This window comes from Lonchura striata, chromosome 1 (genome assembly GCF_046129695.1).
Source record: "Lonchura striata isolate bLonStr1 chromosome 1, bLonStr1.mat, whole genome shotgun sequence".
Classification (NCBI taxonomy): Eukaryota; Metazoa; Chordata; class Aves; order Passeriformes; family Estrildidae; genus Lonchura; species Lonchura striata.
The window spans coordinates 153,411,050-153,426,156 of record NC_134603.1 but is presented as its reverse complement, the minus strand read 5'-3'; the positions used below and the strand labels follow the sequence as shown (position 1 = coordinate 153,426,156).

Here is a 15,107-nt window from a genome sequence, read left to right as displayed (position 1 = left end):
CAGTCTCTGTTTACGAGACCTTGCACTTTCTGTAGTGAAAATAAATTCATTTTTTATTGCCCTCATCAGGAGGCTGAGCCAATTCTTTTTTACAGCACAATTTGTTCTCTGTATTGACAGGGCCTTGCAGCTTTCCAGTCATCAGGTCACTTCATCAGCACACCACTCCCTTTTTCCAGCATTATTTTAGGGAATAAAACATTTTTAATCCCAGATTAATTATGGACAAATTCTATCAGTTACCTTGCCCATGCTAACAACACCTTTCTGTGTCTCCATTCTCATAATCTTTAGAATTTTTAAAAGATGTGTTATTTTCACATTAGTAAATGATTTTTCATTTGACATGTCAATTTAAAACCTCTTATTAGGTGCCATTATCTATTTTTTTTTTTTTTTTTTTTTGTTTAACTAACAATTCTGCATTTTCTCCTACAACTGCAAGTCAAGTTAATCTAAATAAGGCATGACAAAGGGAAGCTTTTAGGATCAGGTCCATTCATAAAGTCTGAGAAAGAGAAAGCTTGAAAGTGGTGAATAAATTTAGGAATGAGGTGTAGGTACAAAGATACCTGGTTTATTTTTCCCTTCCCTCTGTGTAGCCATCATCACTTTTTCAGGTTAAATTCCACCTCCCACAAAATCTATTCAGTTATTGTGCATGAATTCAAATCAGCCATGCTGACTTTGCACCGTGTTGCTCTCCTTACTGAGAGGCAGAATATTAATTTAACTTGGAGCATTCTTTACATTATTCCTGATATCAGCCACCTCCACTCTACACAGAAATCTCACATAATTTCCTGATATCTCTGTATTAATATGATAAGGAAATCACGTGTTTCATTTTCTCATGTCTGGCCTGATCTGAACCACATTTTTCCTCCATTTTCCAACACCAGGACTCAGACCACTGATGACAGAGAAGGTTGTTGCTCACCACACTTTTTTCATTCCTCTGCACTATTTTAAGAAGTCAGAAAAATCCCCAGAGGATGAGCTCATATCTTTTCTTTCTTCAGCTCCTCAGCTTTTTGATTTATCCTGATCTGTTCCACAAGGAGCTGGATGTGTCAGGGAGCAATCTGGTTTTTTTTATTCCCACAAGCGACCTTCATGCTGCACATCCACAACAAATTTGCTGTCACTCTGCCTCTGGTCCTCCACTTCTGTTCTGTGAACCCAGCTGGTGACACAGCTGAAATTCCCGGATTTCCTTACCACAGGAACAAGAATCACGTGTCTCAAATACCTGGGCAAACTCCACATTTTCCCCCATTTATTATTTCTGGCATTGCTTCCCAGTTCCCCAATCCCTTATCTATCAAGATAACAAACAGAAGCAGCATAAAAACATCTTTTTCTTCTTGATTCTGCCTTTTTTTTCTGAGTTGAGTCTCATTTACTCATTTTTCTTTACCACTCAACTTTGTTCCTTGTCCCCCAGTGCAGCAAACACCCTCAAACCTAATTCAACCTTTCCTCTTCTTTGCTTTTGGGGTCACACTTCCACTTGGGTCACGTTCCTTATCTACAATATTAAAAACTGCCTTATATTCAGATTTAATTTGGCAAATCCTACACATTTCTGTAGAGTGAGACTCTACTCTCCTTTCCTGTGTCTTGTCTTCCAAACCCCCTTTTCCTACCACCTTTTGTCCCTGGGTCCCCTCTCTCTCAAGCATTAGAAAGTGATATTTCACACATCAACATATTCCACTGCCTATCCCCTTTTGAAAGCACAAAGCTTCAAATCTTGGTCTCACATCCTCCCACAATTATTGCTAAAGCTGTCACTCATTATCCCCATACTCTTGCCTTTTCTTTAAGGAAAAACATTAAATTCTTTCAAGCAAACTCCCTTTTTTATTACCTTTTAACAGCTGCAATCATTATTCTGTATTTATTAATTGATTAATGTTGCAAACAGCTCTTGCTCAGTGAACACTTTGCTTTACAAGGGCCTCTGCCCAATTCCCACTACCTCAAAGGCAGGGAAGATCCTGAAATAAGAATTGCATGCAGCAGGAGGCACAGAAGTTCACTCACCCCAACAAAAAAGGGCTCAATTCTTCTCCACCAAGGTCTGGATCCCACAAAATCTCTCCTATTTGCTCCTCCTCCTGTTCCTGGTAAATCCAACCCGCCCCCCTCATGTTGCAAAATCACAAATGGCTCTTGGAGAGCTCTGAGATTCTCAAATATATATATATATTTTTTTTTTCAGTTGTATCCAACTCCTTGTTTTTTAGCACTGTAACATAATTGACAGCTGTTTCCCCTCAAAACCAGCAGCTTCCCTGTGTTCTTCAAACACCAAAAGCTGTAAAAAACCACAATGACATCTATTTATATTACACAACTGCAAACCCTGAGTGCACACTGCTCCCAGACACAACTTCCCCCTGCTGCTGCTCTCCCAGGCACTCTCAAGTGGAGTGGAAACTACCTTTAAAAAGGTAGAAAAACTGGCTCACAGAAAAATCTACTTCCATCAAGAGCTGAGAGTGCCCCAAGTGACCGGATCCTTCACGAGAAGTCAGGATTGGAATTTTCCCCTGGCCCAGCCAAATGGATAATTTCACAGAAAGCCTTTCTCCAGCAACCAAACAGCATCAGGAGAGAAGGTGAATTTCAGGGGAACTCCAAATTAGAGATTGGCTCTGGGACAGGAAAAGGTGTCAGCAAAGGAAAGTGGATTGAGGGTGGGGGACCCTTTGTTCCACCCCACAGCTCCTGAGCCAGCAGAGCATCACTTTCCTTTTCAAAGTCCTGCTTGACTGAAAGGGATTTCAATTCCAGTAATGTGTCAGAATCAGGGTTATTTTACAGTAAATGATACAGAAAGGAATTTAGGAAAGGATACAGAAAAATAAAATTATTACTGTAGTAATGATTATTTCCTGCTACTAAAAATAATAAATAGAATAGAAATAAAACAGAATAAAAACTAATAGAATAAAAACTTCCCTTGATGCATAAAGGCAGGCAGAACTGTTAAAATTAGAAAAATTAAAAAAAAAAAAAAAAAAAGTAAAAATAGTTTTCCAATGGACCAGAAGAGGAGGAGTCTTGTAGAATTGCTTACAACCAGACAAATGATTACAGAAGTAAACTCAAGATGATAATCAGATATATTTGACCATGGTAAAGGGCATAATAATGGGCAGCATTTAACATGATTCGGTGCTTATGCATGTTTTTATTTCAAAGATGGAGCAGAATGGCAGATAAAGGAGATTTAACTTGTCCAGTTAAGTAAAATGTACCACAGGAATGAAGAGTAAGTGCACAGAACAACATAATTTTAATAATTTGATTCCCTCAAGTGAAAAACTGTTCATTAACAGATTTCAGAGAATGAGGTGAATTGGTAATAATCAAGGACAGAGTTATTGGATTGAGAAATCCTACACTGATAAGGAGTCATCATGTGATTTATTCAACTTAAAAACAACCAGCTTTTGAAATACACACTGGCTTTTGAAATAAATAAGTTAAATAAAGAAACACACAAACCAACCAACTCCAAACAACCAAAATTCCCCAACACCAACAGGGGAACAGCACAGATAACTTTGAAACAGGTCTGAACACCCTCCTCTGGAGCAATGAGGACTAGAGAAGTGTAGCTCATAGAGCTGTGGGATCACAACAAGGAAGAAGATGTTGACGTGCATTTTCCAAGGTTTACGAGCAGCCAACCTTAATGAAGTACACAGCCTCCCCTTGACTTGCAAAATCAGTCTCCTTTTTTTATTTTTCCCACAGCTAAAGCCATTGTTTTACTGATTCTCACAGCAGCACTTCAGAGAAAACATGGAAAAGCCACCCAGTGACCAATCCTGACTGGAGAGTGACACGTGACCTGCCATCAGTAACTGATAAGGAATCCCCAAGTCACAGAAGTGATGCAAACAGTGGCATTTTGATTTGTGAGCAGCACAGTGAGCCCGTGTTTCAGATCAGGCTCTGTGCATTGTCTCCAGGTAGCCTCTAAATGGCAATACGCTGGTTTTCCACAAAGGGATTCCACCCAAGGAATTTTCTCATGTTCCACATGTTCATTGCTCTCCTGGGTTCTAGTAATGATGATTTTATGCAGTGAATTACTGTGGAGGAGGTTTAATAGTAACTTCTGTGAACCAGAGAGAAGTTTGGTAAGAGTATCCATGTTAACCCCTGAAAGAATTTCCTACCAATGTCGTTGGTACAGAAACCAAGAAAGAAAGAAGGAGAAATAAGAGAAACCTGCAACTGCCTATTCCAATGAGCACTTTGTTTGTCTCTGGTGAGAGTAAAGTGTAAATTTATGTTTTGTAAGAATGTATAAAAAGCATGCATGCTAGAATAAAACCAGTTTGAAGCCTCCTGAAGATGGAGTGTGCTGCTTTGTATTGTCTCCATCACAACTACGACTGTCTCAACTCCAACAAGTTATTGCAATGATTAGGAAAAATGTGGGAACAGGATTGGCGAGGAGCTGGAATTTAAAGAAAGCTGAGGATCCACTGGGTGCATCCAAAGGAGTGACATCCCACTTCAGGAATGGCTTTGCATGAGTAAGCACAGCAAGGAAGGGACCAAGGGTTGGGAGAGGATGAGGCAGCACCCAGCAGGGAAAGCTGTGCTGCAGTCCCACTGGAAATTCAGCCAGATTGTGGGGATCACTTGAGTTGTCACTAAAACCACTCCTGAATATTCACAACTTTCCTGCACTCAGTGGTGAGGCTCAATGGGGGCTTGCAGCCCAACTTTTGAGCCATTCTCTCTCCCATGCATGGAAAATATCCTGTAGTTCTCATCGATGTCAATATCCCAGCACACATCTTGCACACTCAGAAAGATTAGTCCCTTGAGCTGCTATAATATGACTTTTTAATTTTTTTTTTTTGCTGGTTGTTAAAGAAAAAACCAAATTAAAATAAAAAAACAGGTAACAATTGTTAGGAACCAGAATTCCTTCCTGTACCAGAAGCAACAACGCGTTCTCAGCAACTTCCTCAGGAATTCTCACTCCTCTCTGGCCATTTGTTATCAGCTCAGGCAGTGATGATCATTAGTGCTTGGAGCATGAAAAACTCATTACCCAAAATCTACAAAGAGGCACAAACTCCTGCATTTCCTGGCATGCGTCCCCCTGAAATAAAAATGCTTCAGACTGCCTGTGATCCTCGAACAACTGCCCAGCAGACCTTTCTGAAAGCTGGAATTTCCATTTGCAAGGGAAGATCTGTAACAATGTAAAAATTATGGATCTGGACCAAAAAAAGCAGCAAAAGCAGCAGCAAACATCAAGGCAGGACACAAAAATGGGGGACATGGAGACAACATCAAAGCCAGGGGCTTTAGGGATGCTGCAGCCTGCACCTTTCATTAATTACTCAAAATTTATTTGAACCTCTTGATACTTTTGGCCTCTTCATCTCCCAGTACTGAAAGTTGTTTATGCTGTGGGAAAAAAAAATTAGAATTATCCTTGTTTTAACATCAAAGTCTAAGTGCTTCCCTGAGAGCACCAAAGCTCTTGGACTCTGAGGAATAATGTATTCAACCTTGTCATGAGTGCCTGAATTTTTATTACTTCCAACTTATTTCTCTTTATTGGTGAAGAAAAAACATTTTTTTTTATTTGTGCAAATTAAAGGGATACTTTGTTTTTGTCTTCCACTTTGCTCCAGTACTAATGTGACTTTACTGGCCTGGGGAGACAGGACTACATGCAAAATGAAATGTGGAAGATCATATATTTATATGAAGTCATTAATACGTTTTTATTCTGTTCTCAACTCTCAACACATTATTTATCTCTTGTCTATCACAGAATATTGAACTGATGTGTTCAGATAATTAAATTTCTAGTGCTGGTGCCAGAATTTCTCTCCTTTTTTTATTACAGCCTATTTAAAGCCCATCACTAGGTGAGTAGAGTTGTAAGAGTGTTTTTGTCATGCATAATGCTCTGCATTATTAACATTTAATCTCCTATTTTTCATTGATCTATCAATAAAAAACAGATTTCATTACACAACTTGATAACTAGGGTGTAAAATTTCTTTATGAGTAGGCTATTTAGATTTTCTCACTTTTGAGGGAGATAACCAAGCACTTTAGGAGATTATTTTTGTCATTCTAACACAGACATCCAAAATAAGTGAAATTCATCATGGGGGCTTTTTTTCCTCTTCTTTTTTTTTTTTTTTTTGAGTTTAAAGGCATAAATGCAAATACTTACACAGAAAGTAAATAAATCACTGAATCCTGAAATGGTTTGGGTTGGGAGGGACCTTAAGGCCCATCCAGTGCCACCCCTGCCATGGACAGGGACACCTCCCACTGTCCCAAGGTGCTCCAGCCTGGCCTTGGACACTTCCAGGGATGGGGAGTCCACAACCTCTCTGGGCAATAAAGATCATTAAGATAGATAATAACACTCAAAATAGGAAAAAATCTAAGTGCTATCAACTCCTCAACTGAAATTAAATAATCTTTTTTTTTTTTTTTTCCAGTGCAATATGCGCACAAAAATCTGGAAAACTGAAACTTCCATGGAGTTTTCTGTTGTAAAAACCTGCTGATTTTTCTGTTAAAAAACAAAACAAAACAAAACAAAACAAAAAACCCCCAAAAACTGGGGCAGAACAATCTCAGGGAGATCTATAACTGGCTAAAATTCCATTATCTAAACCAACTCTTGTTTGTCTTCAGCTGTTCATCCAGAACTATGGCAGTTATGTAAATAATTGCTTACCATGCTGGTAACACTCTCTGAATAGTTCATATTTCTTGAGGGTATCAGCACTGAGTTATTTGTCTTGATATTTTTAATAACCTAAGAGAAGCAAGGTAACATAGGCAGCTAAATCAATTGCTGAAGATTACATAAACAAAATTCAGTTTGCACTTCTTAAAAAAAAATTTGTGCAAGGGTCTAAAAACACTTTCTATTGTGTTTAAAAACAGAAAAAATCCCGTTTCTTGTAATAAAAAAGGTATCAATGCAGTGTCTTACACAGTACAAGCTAGAGGAGAAACAGTACTTTAAAATGAAGTTTTGTGAGAAAATCATGGTAATTCATCAAAACAGAACTGCACTTCATAAACTGTTCTGACATTCTGGATCAGATCTGTAAAAATATTTAGATAGTTTAAAATTCAAACAGGCACCAAAAAGAACTGTCATGTTCACTTTAGACATAGCTCCCCCAAATAAAATTGCAGCTGATTGATTGGCCTTGTCATAATCCATCTGGCAGGAACTGGGAGGTGATGAGGGAGAATATATCCTTACTTAAATGATTAAAGAATATTTATCATTTTATAGCAAGCAAAGCAGTGCAGACAGCAGCAATTATGAACCTACAGATCCTTACTTGCACAAGTAACTTTATTAATCTGAACCCCTCTGCTGTAAAAACGAGAATAAATGGCATGTGCCCTGAAATTATGACATCATTTGTGTTAGACTACAAAAGTGGAGTCAAGCCAAGGGTTATAGTGTTACTATAAGCAAAAGAAAAGAAAAAATTACAATTAAAAAAGAATAATAAAAAAAAATCTGAAAATCCTTGCTGGGATCCCAGCAGGTGAGAACTGATTGTGGATCTCAAATTTGGATTAAGTTGCTGTTTCTTGTCAAGACAATGGGCTGTAAGAAATAAAAGCTTCCATAAATCAGCCTCGTGCTGCTTTTAAGTGCAGCTGCTCTCTCCGTGTCACTTGTTTATTGCAAACTGGCAGGGAGCAGCTTCCCTGCCAAAGCCCACCCCAGGTCGCAGGGGCTCCCTGTGGTGGAAAAGTCTCTCCTCCAACCTGTGCTTTCAAAAAAAGGCTCTGTTGTTCAATCTCAAGGCAGTTTATTGCAAGTCATCTAAAAGATTTTCTTCTCAGGCTGCTGTGGTTTGCTCACAGCTCAGGCAGAGGCACACACACACCCTGACATCCTCTCTGACCCCGACTGCTTCTTCTCTCCCACCCAGGGCTGCTGCTGTCTTTTATATGGTACATTACGTGTGACATGGTTACAGTTTTTCCCAATGCCTATTACCTATATTAAATGGTGCTTTTCTATCTTTTATATGGTACATTACGTGTTACATGGTTACAGTTTTTCCCAATGCCTATTACCTATATTAAATGGTGCTTTTCTATCTTTTATATGGTACATTACGTGTTACATGTTTACAGTTTTTCCCCAATGCCTATTACCTATATTAAATGGTGATTTTCTATCTTTTATATGGTACATTACGTGTTACATGTTTACAGTTTTTCCCCAATGCCTATTACCTATATTAAATGGTGCTTTTCTATCTTTTATATGGTACATTACGTGTTACATGTTTACAGTTTTTCCCCAATGCCTATTACCTATATAAAATGGTGCTTTTCTACTCTAAACCAATCTGTGAGTGCCAACATCACCAAGAACATGGAGGTAAGGAAGGAGAAAGAGGGAGGACAGCGCAGGCCCAAATCCCAAATCCATCTTAAAACTTCTGACCCCCATGTACAAAACTAAAACCCCCCTGTACAGGACTTAACACCCCCCTGTACAGCACTAAAAATTTCCTCCCTCTACTTTGTGACTACTAATATCTAATATCTAAACTTTTGTGACTTCTTGTTTTACCTGCAAGGTTGGTAAATCGTTCCATGGCTCAAACCCAAAATCACAGCTGTTTGCAGCTGCCTGCCAGGGTCTCAAATGCTTCTGACCTGGACCTAGAACATCCAAAAATGTCTGAGGGACATTTTGAGTTCTGACACTTCCCCTTCCTCCTGGGGATTTTCACAGCAGTGAAAACTTGACTGAACTAAGGAAACCTTTCTATTCTGACCCACTGACACTCACAGAAACACCTTCAGTCTCTATAAAAGCTCAGATAAGTGCAATTGTGCCTGGGCAAGCCTCAGGGAGTTTTTAAAGAGGTCATGGTGACTTCTCATGAGCTCAGAATATTCATTACAGCAATAAACTGAGAGCAGGTTTGTCATGCATTACTTACAGCTACCTAAAAATGAGCTGCCTCACCCATTTTATTCCATTATCACTGACAGAGAGACTGGGGAAGTCATCACAGTGAGGTTATCCCCCTCTACCTAAGACACCTGAAGTATGTGAAATATATAACCCTTTAAACAAGGCTTGCTTAACCTGTCAAGGTAGAGAGAACAAAAAACAACCTCAGACATGATCCCTAATGTTTAGATGGAGAATTTGATTTAGATGGAGAATTTGCTATCAGATGTGGTGGACTGATCTCTACAATATATATATATATATAATTATACACAAGATATAACAAGATATACAAGAAAAGCCAAGATTAGGTGGGTAAATCTGCACAACTCCCCCATATTTATCAGAAAAAACACAAGGACAGAGATTGAAGCACACCAGGGATTTCTCCCTGTTTTTCCCAGTGCAGTTTATGAAACAAAGCTAGAGAGGCACTCACAGGTTGATGGATCTCGACAAGATGACAGACACAGTCAGGAGGATGCAGCCATAGGGACCAATTTCAAACTGAAAAACAAAAGGTGTTAGTTTGGTGTTATTTTGTTTGTTTGTTTGTCTAGGATTTTGGAGTTATTTTGTTTGTTGTGTCTAAATTTTTTTGCCCAATTCTCCAGAAATGCAAATAGAACTGAAGGCAGAAGGAATTGCTGTGATTTATGCTAAAGCTGGATTTGTTGGTGTGTTTGTTAAAATGCAAAACGCGTCCATAGAGTTGTAGAAACAGTGTTCAGAACACATTGTGTGAGACTAATAGACAAAAAGGCTTGTAGTTGAACCATTATTTGTTTAATTAATATATAATTAAACACAGTACCTGATGAATATTCTGCTGTAGAAATAGAATCAGGTCCTCATATCTTGTGGCACTGTGAAGTATCAGCTGGGAAGAAATGCAAGAAGAAAAAAAGGTCACTTTATAACCTGAAAGCTAAAATGAAGGAGCCAAAACTTTCAAATTTCCTGGAAAGATCTGAACTAACAAAAAAGAAATAAAGATCTAATGAAATCTACCTCTTACTGTTTTCATTTGGCATTGAATTACATCTCAACACCAGATATATTCTGATTTTTTCAATGCTGCTCTTTGATGATTTTTAAGTTTCTCAAACAGACACCTTGATTCAATTTTAAGCATTGTCTATGGAATAAAAAACAATTCAGAATAGAGGAATAATGCAGCTTTAAAGACACAGGATGGGCAAGAAGCTCAGGGGTTTGTACCTATAGGGTGAGGCATTTACCACACTCAGAGAATATGAGTATTCCTATTTAACAAGAAATCCAGGAGAGCTCACAGATCCAGGCCCTCACTTCAACATTCTTTGCCTGTTTTTCCATCTTCAGATTTTTTGAGACATCCATTCCCCCTTTTATGAGGCCAAAAACATTTCCTGTAACCACTGAAGCCTGGCTGAAGGCAGTTGCTTGCAAAGCCATCAGAGAGCCTCAGATGGAAACAAGGCATAACTGGAAAGTGTTCTGCCATTTGGAGCTTCTGGAGGGGAAAAAAGGCGAAGAATTCTGTGTAAGACAAGAAGAACATAGTGCCTTTTCATGCCCATGGTCAATTGGAGGGGCCCACGTTCATTTCTACTGTGTGTCATTAAAAGCAGGTAGTATTTTTAGGTTTGGAAGGTAAAAAAAAAAAAAAAAAAAAGGATTTCACAGAGCCCAACTGCCCACAGCCACTGGGACAACTCAGAGCCAGGCAGGCTATGGCATTTTATCTCCTATTGGGTTTTGGATCATAACTAATTTGATTTTAAAATGTTAGGAGAGCAACAGATTTATTGAACTGAAATAGGGAAAGCAAGAAAGAGGATCTGGAGAATGGGAGTCACACAGAGCCTTACAGTTTCTAGGATTCCATCTGCCTTGTATTTTCCTGTGGGAGTGAACTGCTGTCTTCCTGATGGCCTGAAGGGGACATTCAGACAAAACTTATATTAAAAGGAAGAAAATGGCATTAAAGAGAAATCAGCATGTTATATGAGCTGAATGATGCACCAAAGATTTGCATTATTATTATTTTTAATGACTTTTAAAAAAAAGATTCCTTGTAAATAAGTTTATATTGCAAATCAAACTTCTGTCACTGAAACAAGCACTTTATCTGTGCTGTGCTCTCTCAGTCTTACATTAATTACAAGTTTCTCCTTACAGAAAGAGGATAAACATAAGATGTTAATGACAGTTTTTATTGAAAAATATTTTTAGAGTAATGACATTCAAACAAGCAGAAGAACATATGTAAAATATCACAGAGGAAGCAAGTTTGAGATGTAAAACATATGAAATATCATTTGAAATGTCTTTGAATGTGTTTCTTCTATTTTAGGTTTACGAAGGATTTCTGTGTTCCAAAGCCTCTCTGTGATTTTGCAGCTATTTTAGTTGATCTAATAAAGGAAATTAATTATGACCACAAAACCTGACTCACTTAAAAAAGTCCTTTAGGTTCCAGTGCAGCCAAAGCTGGGGACCTAAAAGTTGGATGTTTTGTGTACAAGCAGCCTAATTACATTTTATAAATTAAGCTGGCAAATACAGAAAAGGAGCTTAATTCCTGCCCTAATGGAATATCCTGTTATACAGGAGCAGAATGCTGCATCTGGAAAAATAACTCTTAATAAGAAGATTTTGGAGGATCCCTACAATCAATTAAATCCAATCCATCAATGAAATAAAGATCCAGGACCTTTCACAGCAACTTCCAAGTGTTTTGTCTATTCTGTCCCAGCTACTGGGGCAGCAGAAATTACATTTTGCATCGCTCCTCAGGCTGCTTTAGGTGGCATAAATGCAGCTTACAAAGCATTTTTATTGTAAATTATGTGGATTTGGGACAGGTAGAGCAGTGTAGAGGGAATGAAAGTGATTCTCCTACTCACAGTGCCACCAGGGCTTTCTCGTGGCCCCCTGCACGCCACAGAATGTCAGCGAGAGCCAGGGAGAGGCACTTGGTCCTGTGAGCTTCTGAGGGCTGGAGACAACTGCAGTGCAGGAAATAAAGGAGAGACAAGCAGCAAAATGTGAGGGCAAACAGATTCAGGGCAGGTTTTTCCCTAAAAGAACAAAAGCATCTTTAGAGAGAGAGTTTTACGGTGGTTTATAACAAGGCTCCGGTGAGCTGCATCAGAAAATCGTTATTTGTCTTATTATGTAGAAGAACCTCAGTTCTTCTCCAGCTGAGAAAAAGACAACTGGATGGCCAAAAATGCTGTGAGTTGGGGAGGCAGCTGGTTTTGTCACTGGGGAGACATTTCAGCAAAGCCAGGGACCTCATAAATTGGGAGAGCTGGACAGGACAGAACACACATCCAACCAATATGATTAATGCAATGTTCTCAGCTTATTCGAGAGAAGATGGCACTTTATATACACTTCTATATACTTTACAGTTTACAAAGGCACTCTGATTGGCAAGCTAACATTGTTTATCTTTGTCTTAAGGTGGCCTAAACCTTACACTATAAACCTGTGCTACTTCACCCCCAGACAGCCCAGTGCTTCCCATCACACCTTAATGCGATTTCTAACTGCGCCACAAACTCTGAATTACTGTGTCACAAGCTCCTAATTTCTAACTGTGCCACAAACTCTTAATCTCTAACTGGGTCACAAACTCTTAATTTCTAACTGCACCACAAACTCTTAATTTCTAACTGCGCCACAAACTCTTAATTACTAACTGTGTCACAAACTCTTAATTTCTAACTGTGTCACAAACTCTTAATTTCTAACTGTGCCACAAACTCTTAATTTCTAACTGCGCCACAAACTCTTAATTTCTAACTGTGTCACAAACTTTTAATTTCTAACTGCGCCACAAACTCTTAATTTCTAACTGCGCCACAGGCTTGGAGGCCCCACAAGGCCCATATCTGAAGCCTGGACTGGAGTAGCTCAAATCTCATTCCAGACATAAATCATGCCCTCTCTCTCTCAGAAATGCTGCAACATTCCAGGGCTGAAGGTAGAGCTGAGCCCCACTTTTCTCTGGGAATGAGCAGCAGAATGAGAGGCCACGAGCTGAGACTGCTCAGCACCTGCAGAGGGAGATGGCACTGATGCTTTTTGGGCTTTTTGGAACCATTCCCCGAGCAGAAAAACCTCACTTCAGGCATTTAAGAAGATGTTTTGAACCTTGAAGATAATCAGGCCCACTGGAAGGAACTGTAGGGAGAAAAATTCTCTTTAGATTGTTGCAGAACAAACTGGGCACACTGGGTGGGTTTCTTCTCAAGTCAGAAGGAAAACAGGCATTGGAAGGACATTAATTCACCAAAGTCAGGTGTTAGCAGCTCTATCCTGCTTTTTGGGGGACCTCTTTGAGTTTATTATTGATAACCCTCCTAATGAGGGTTAAATAATAATTGTAAACTTGGTATCTCTCTGTGCTCTGACACTACTCCTGTCACACAGGTGAATTTAAGTGATGGAATTCACAGTCTTCACTTCTAGGAGATCATTACTTAAGGTGCTGTCTGATTAAAATGATTAAAGGAATGATGAAAATAAAACTGGTTGTACCATTAAAAGCAATGGATGAAAATCAAGAGAAGAGTAAATAAGGTATGATCAGCAACAGGAACTGGTTAAGCACAGATCTATTACCAAACCCTGAAAAAAAAGAAAGGATTTATCCTCTAAAATAAAGAGTTCCTCTTCCAAAGAACATATTTTTAATTGTTTGGACAAAAAAGCAGGTAAATGCTTCAGGGAACAGTACCATATTGGCAAATAATGGACAAGAGAAGCTACTTCATCCTTAAATCTGTAATAAGGCTTTCAATAAGCTCCAACAGGATTGTTTTATGTTTTAACTATGATTTTTAGTTTCTAAATGCATTCATACTCAATTTCTTTCTGAAGTTTTTACTTAACCCTTTTAAACAAATCTACACCATGATGTTTTTATCCACCACTAAACTTTCTCCAAAGTACTATCTGCAGTAAAAGCTGCTCGTATTTTTTTAAGATGTGCCCCAAAGTCAGGACCTAAAACATTACAGGACCAAGGGACTGAAAGTCACAAAGTGGAGAATTGGCAGATTTGAGAATAAACCCAATATCCATGAGACTGAAGAAGTGGCCAAAAGTTTCCATACCCCTAGGAAGAACATAACTGGAGTTTTCTCTAGTGGCTCCAAGAATGGCAGTCTTTGAAATTCAGATTTTATCAGTTTTAGAGTGCTACCAGCATGGGAGATGAGGACAAAACCTGTTCCCATTGTTTGAGTAAAAGATCTAATAATTCAAAAGACTAAACAAGAAACACCAAACGTCAAAAAAAAAAATTAAAACAGACTTTCAAGTTCAATGTTTGCCTTGAAAATAATGTTAATTTAGAGAGTGTTTCCCTCTCTGAAGGATGTGAGATATGGGAAAGAATTGATGAGAATTTTCAAGTGAAAAAAAGAATTATAATCACAACTTTCTCTTATCTCTGCCTGTGTTCTAATACAGATACCCAGAAATACATGGGAATCACAAGTAATTTCTGTGTCTGAGAGAGGCAGCAGAGGAAGAAGGAGACATGATAATTATTTCCTGAATGTCAAAGAAGCCTGAAATCAAGCACTTCCTGTGAAGTGGTTGATAATTTGAAAATCCATGTTAGAGTTAGGAATATTTATTCTCTCATTTGATGCTCTGCCTGCTGAAAGTTTCGTCCCATGGCAAACACAGCATAAGAAAAATGTGTTTATCTCATGAATAAAAACCAAAAATGTTTTCAAACCATGTGGATAACGAGAGGGGGAAAACAGGAGAGGCAAATTCTGGCAAGTAAACAGGATTTGTTGGGACAATCTGGCCTCCATCCACTGATTTGAGTGCCACATAATTTTATTTCATTTATGATCTCTGAACCATGTTGCAAGAGGGAAATCATCATCTCTGCTTTCACCAAGGATGACCTGAGACACAAAGGGACCAAGGAGCAGATGATCAAAGGCTGAAAGAAATTCTTGGTTTTCACAGCCAGAAATAATTCTTCTGTGGAGACTCCTGGTTATAAAATCTAAATATGCACTGTGTTTCCTTCAAGGAAGTTTCTGAGGATTTTCTTTTATGTAGACAA

At 38.7% G+C, this 15,107-nt stretch overlaps 1 protein-coding gene across 4 annotated transcripts in view; it reads right to left on the bottom strand.

Annotated features, from left to right (window-relative positions):
* Nucleotides 1-15,107, bottom strand: part of MINDY4 (MINDY lysine 48 deubiquitinase 4) — a 74,295-nt gene that overhangs the window by 31,274 nt on the left and 27,914 nt on the right. For all 4 annotated transcript variants that reach the window (XM_021541859.2, XM_021541860.2, XM_077789618.1 and 1 more), the window contains exons 10-13: nt 11,914-12,015; nt 10,876-10,939; nt 9,837-9,902; nt 9,462-9,529 (exon numbers count right to left, since the gene is read on the bottom strand). In XM_021541859.2, coding sequence (XP_021397534.2) covers nt 9,462-9,529; nt 9,837-9,902; nt 10,876-10,939; nt 11,914-12,015 — 300 coding nt within the window. The remainder of the gene's footprint in view (nt 1-9,461; nt 9,530-9,836; nt 9,903-10,875; nt 10,940-11,913; nt 12,016-15,107) is intronic.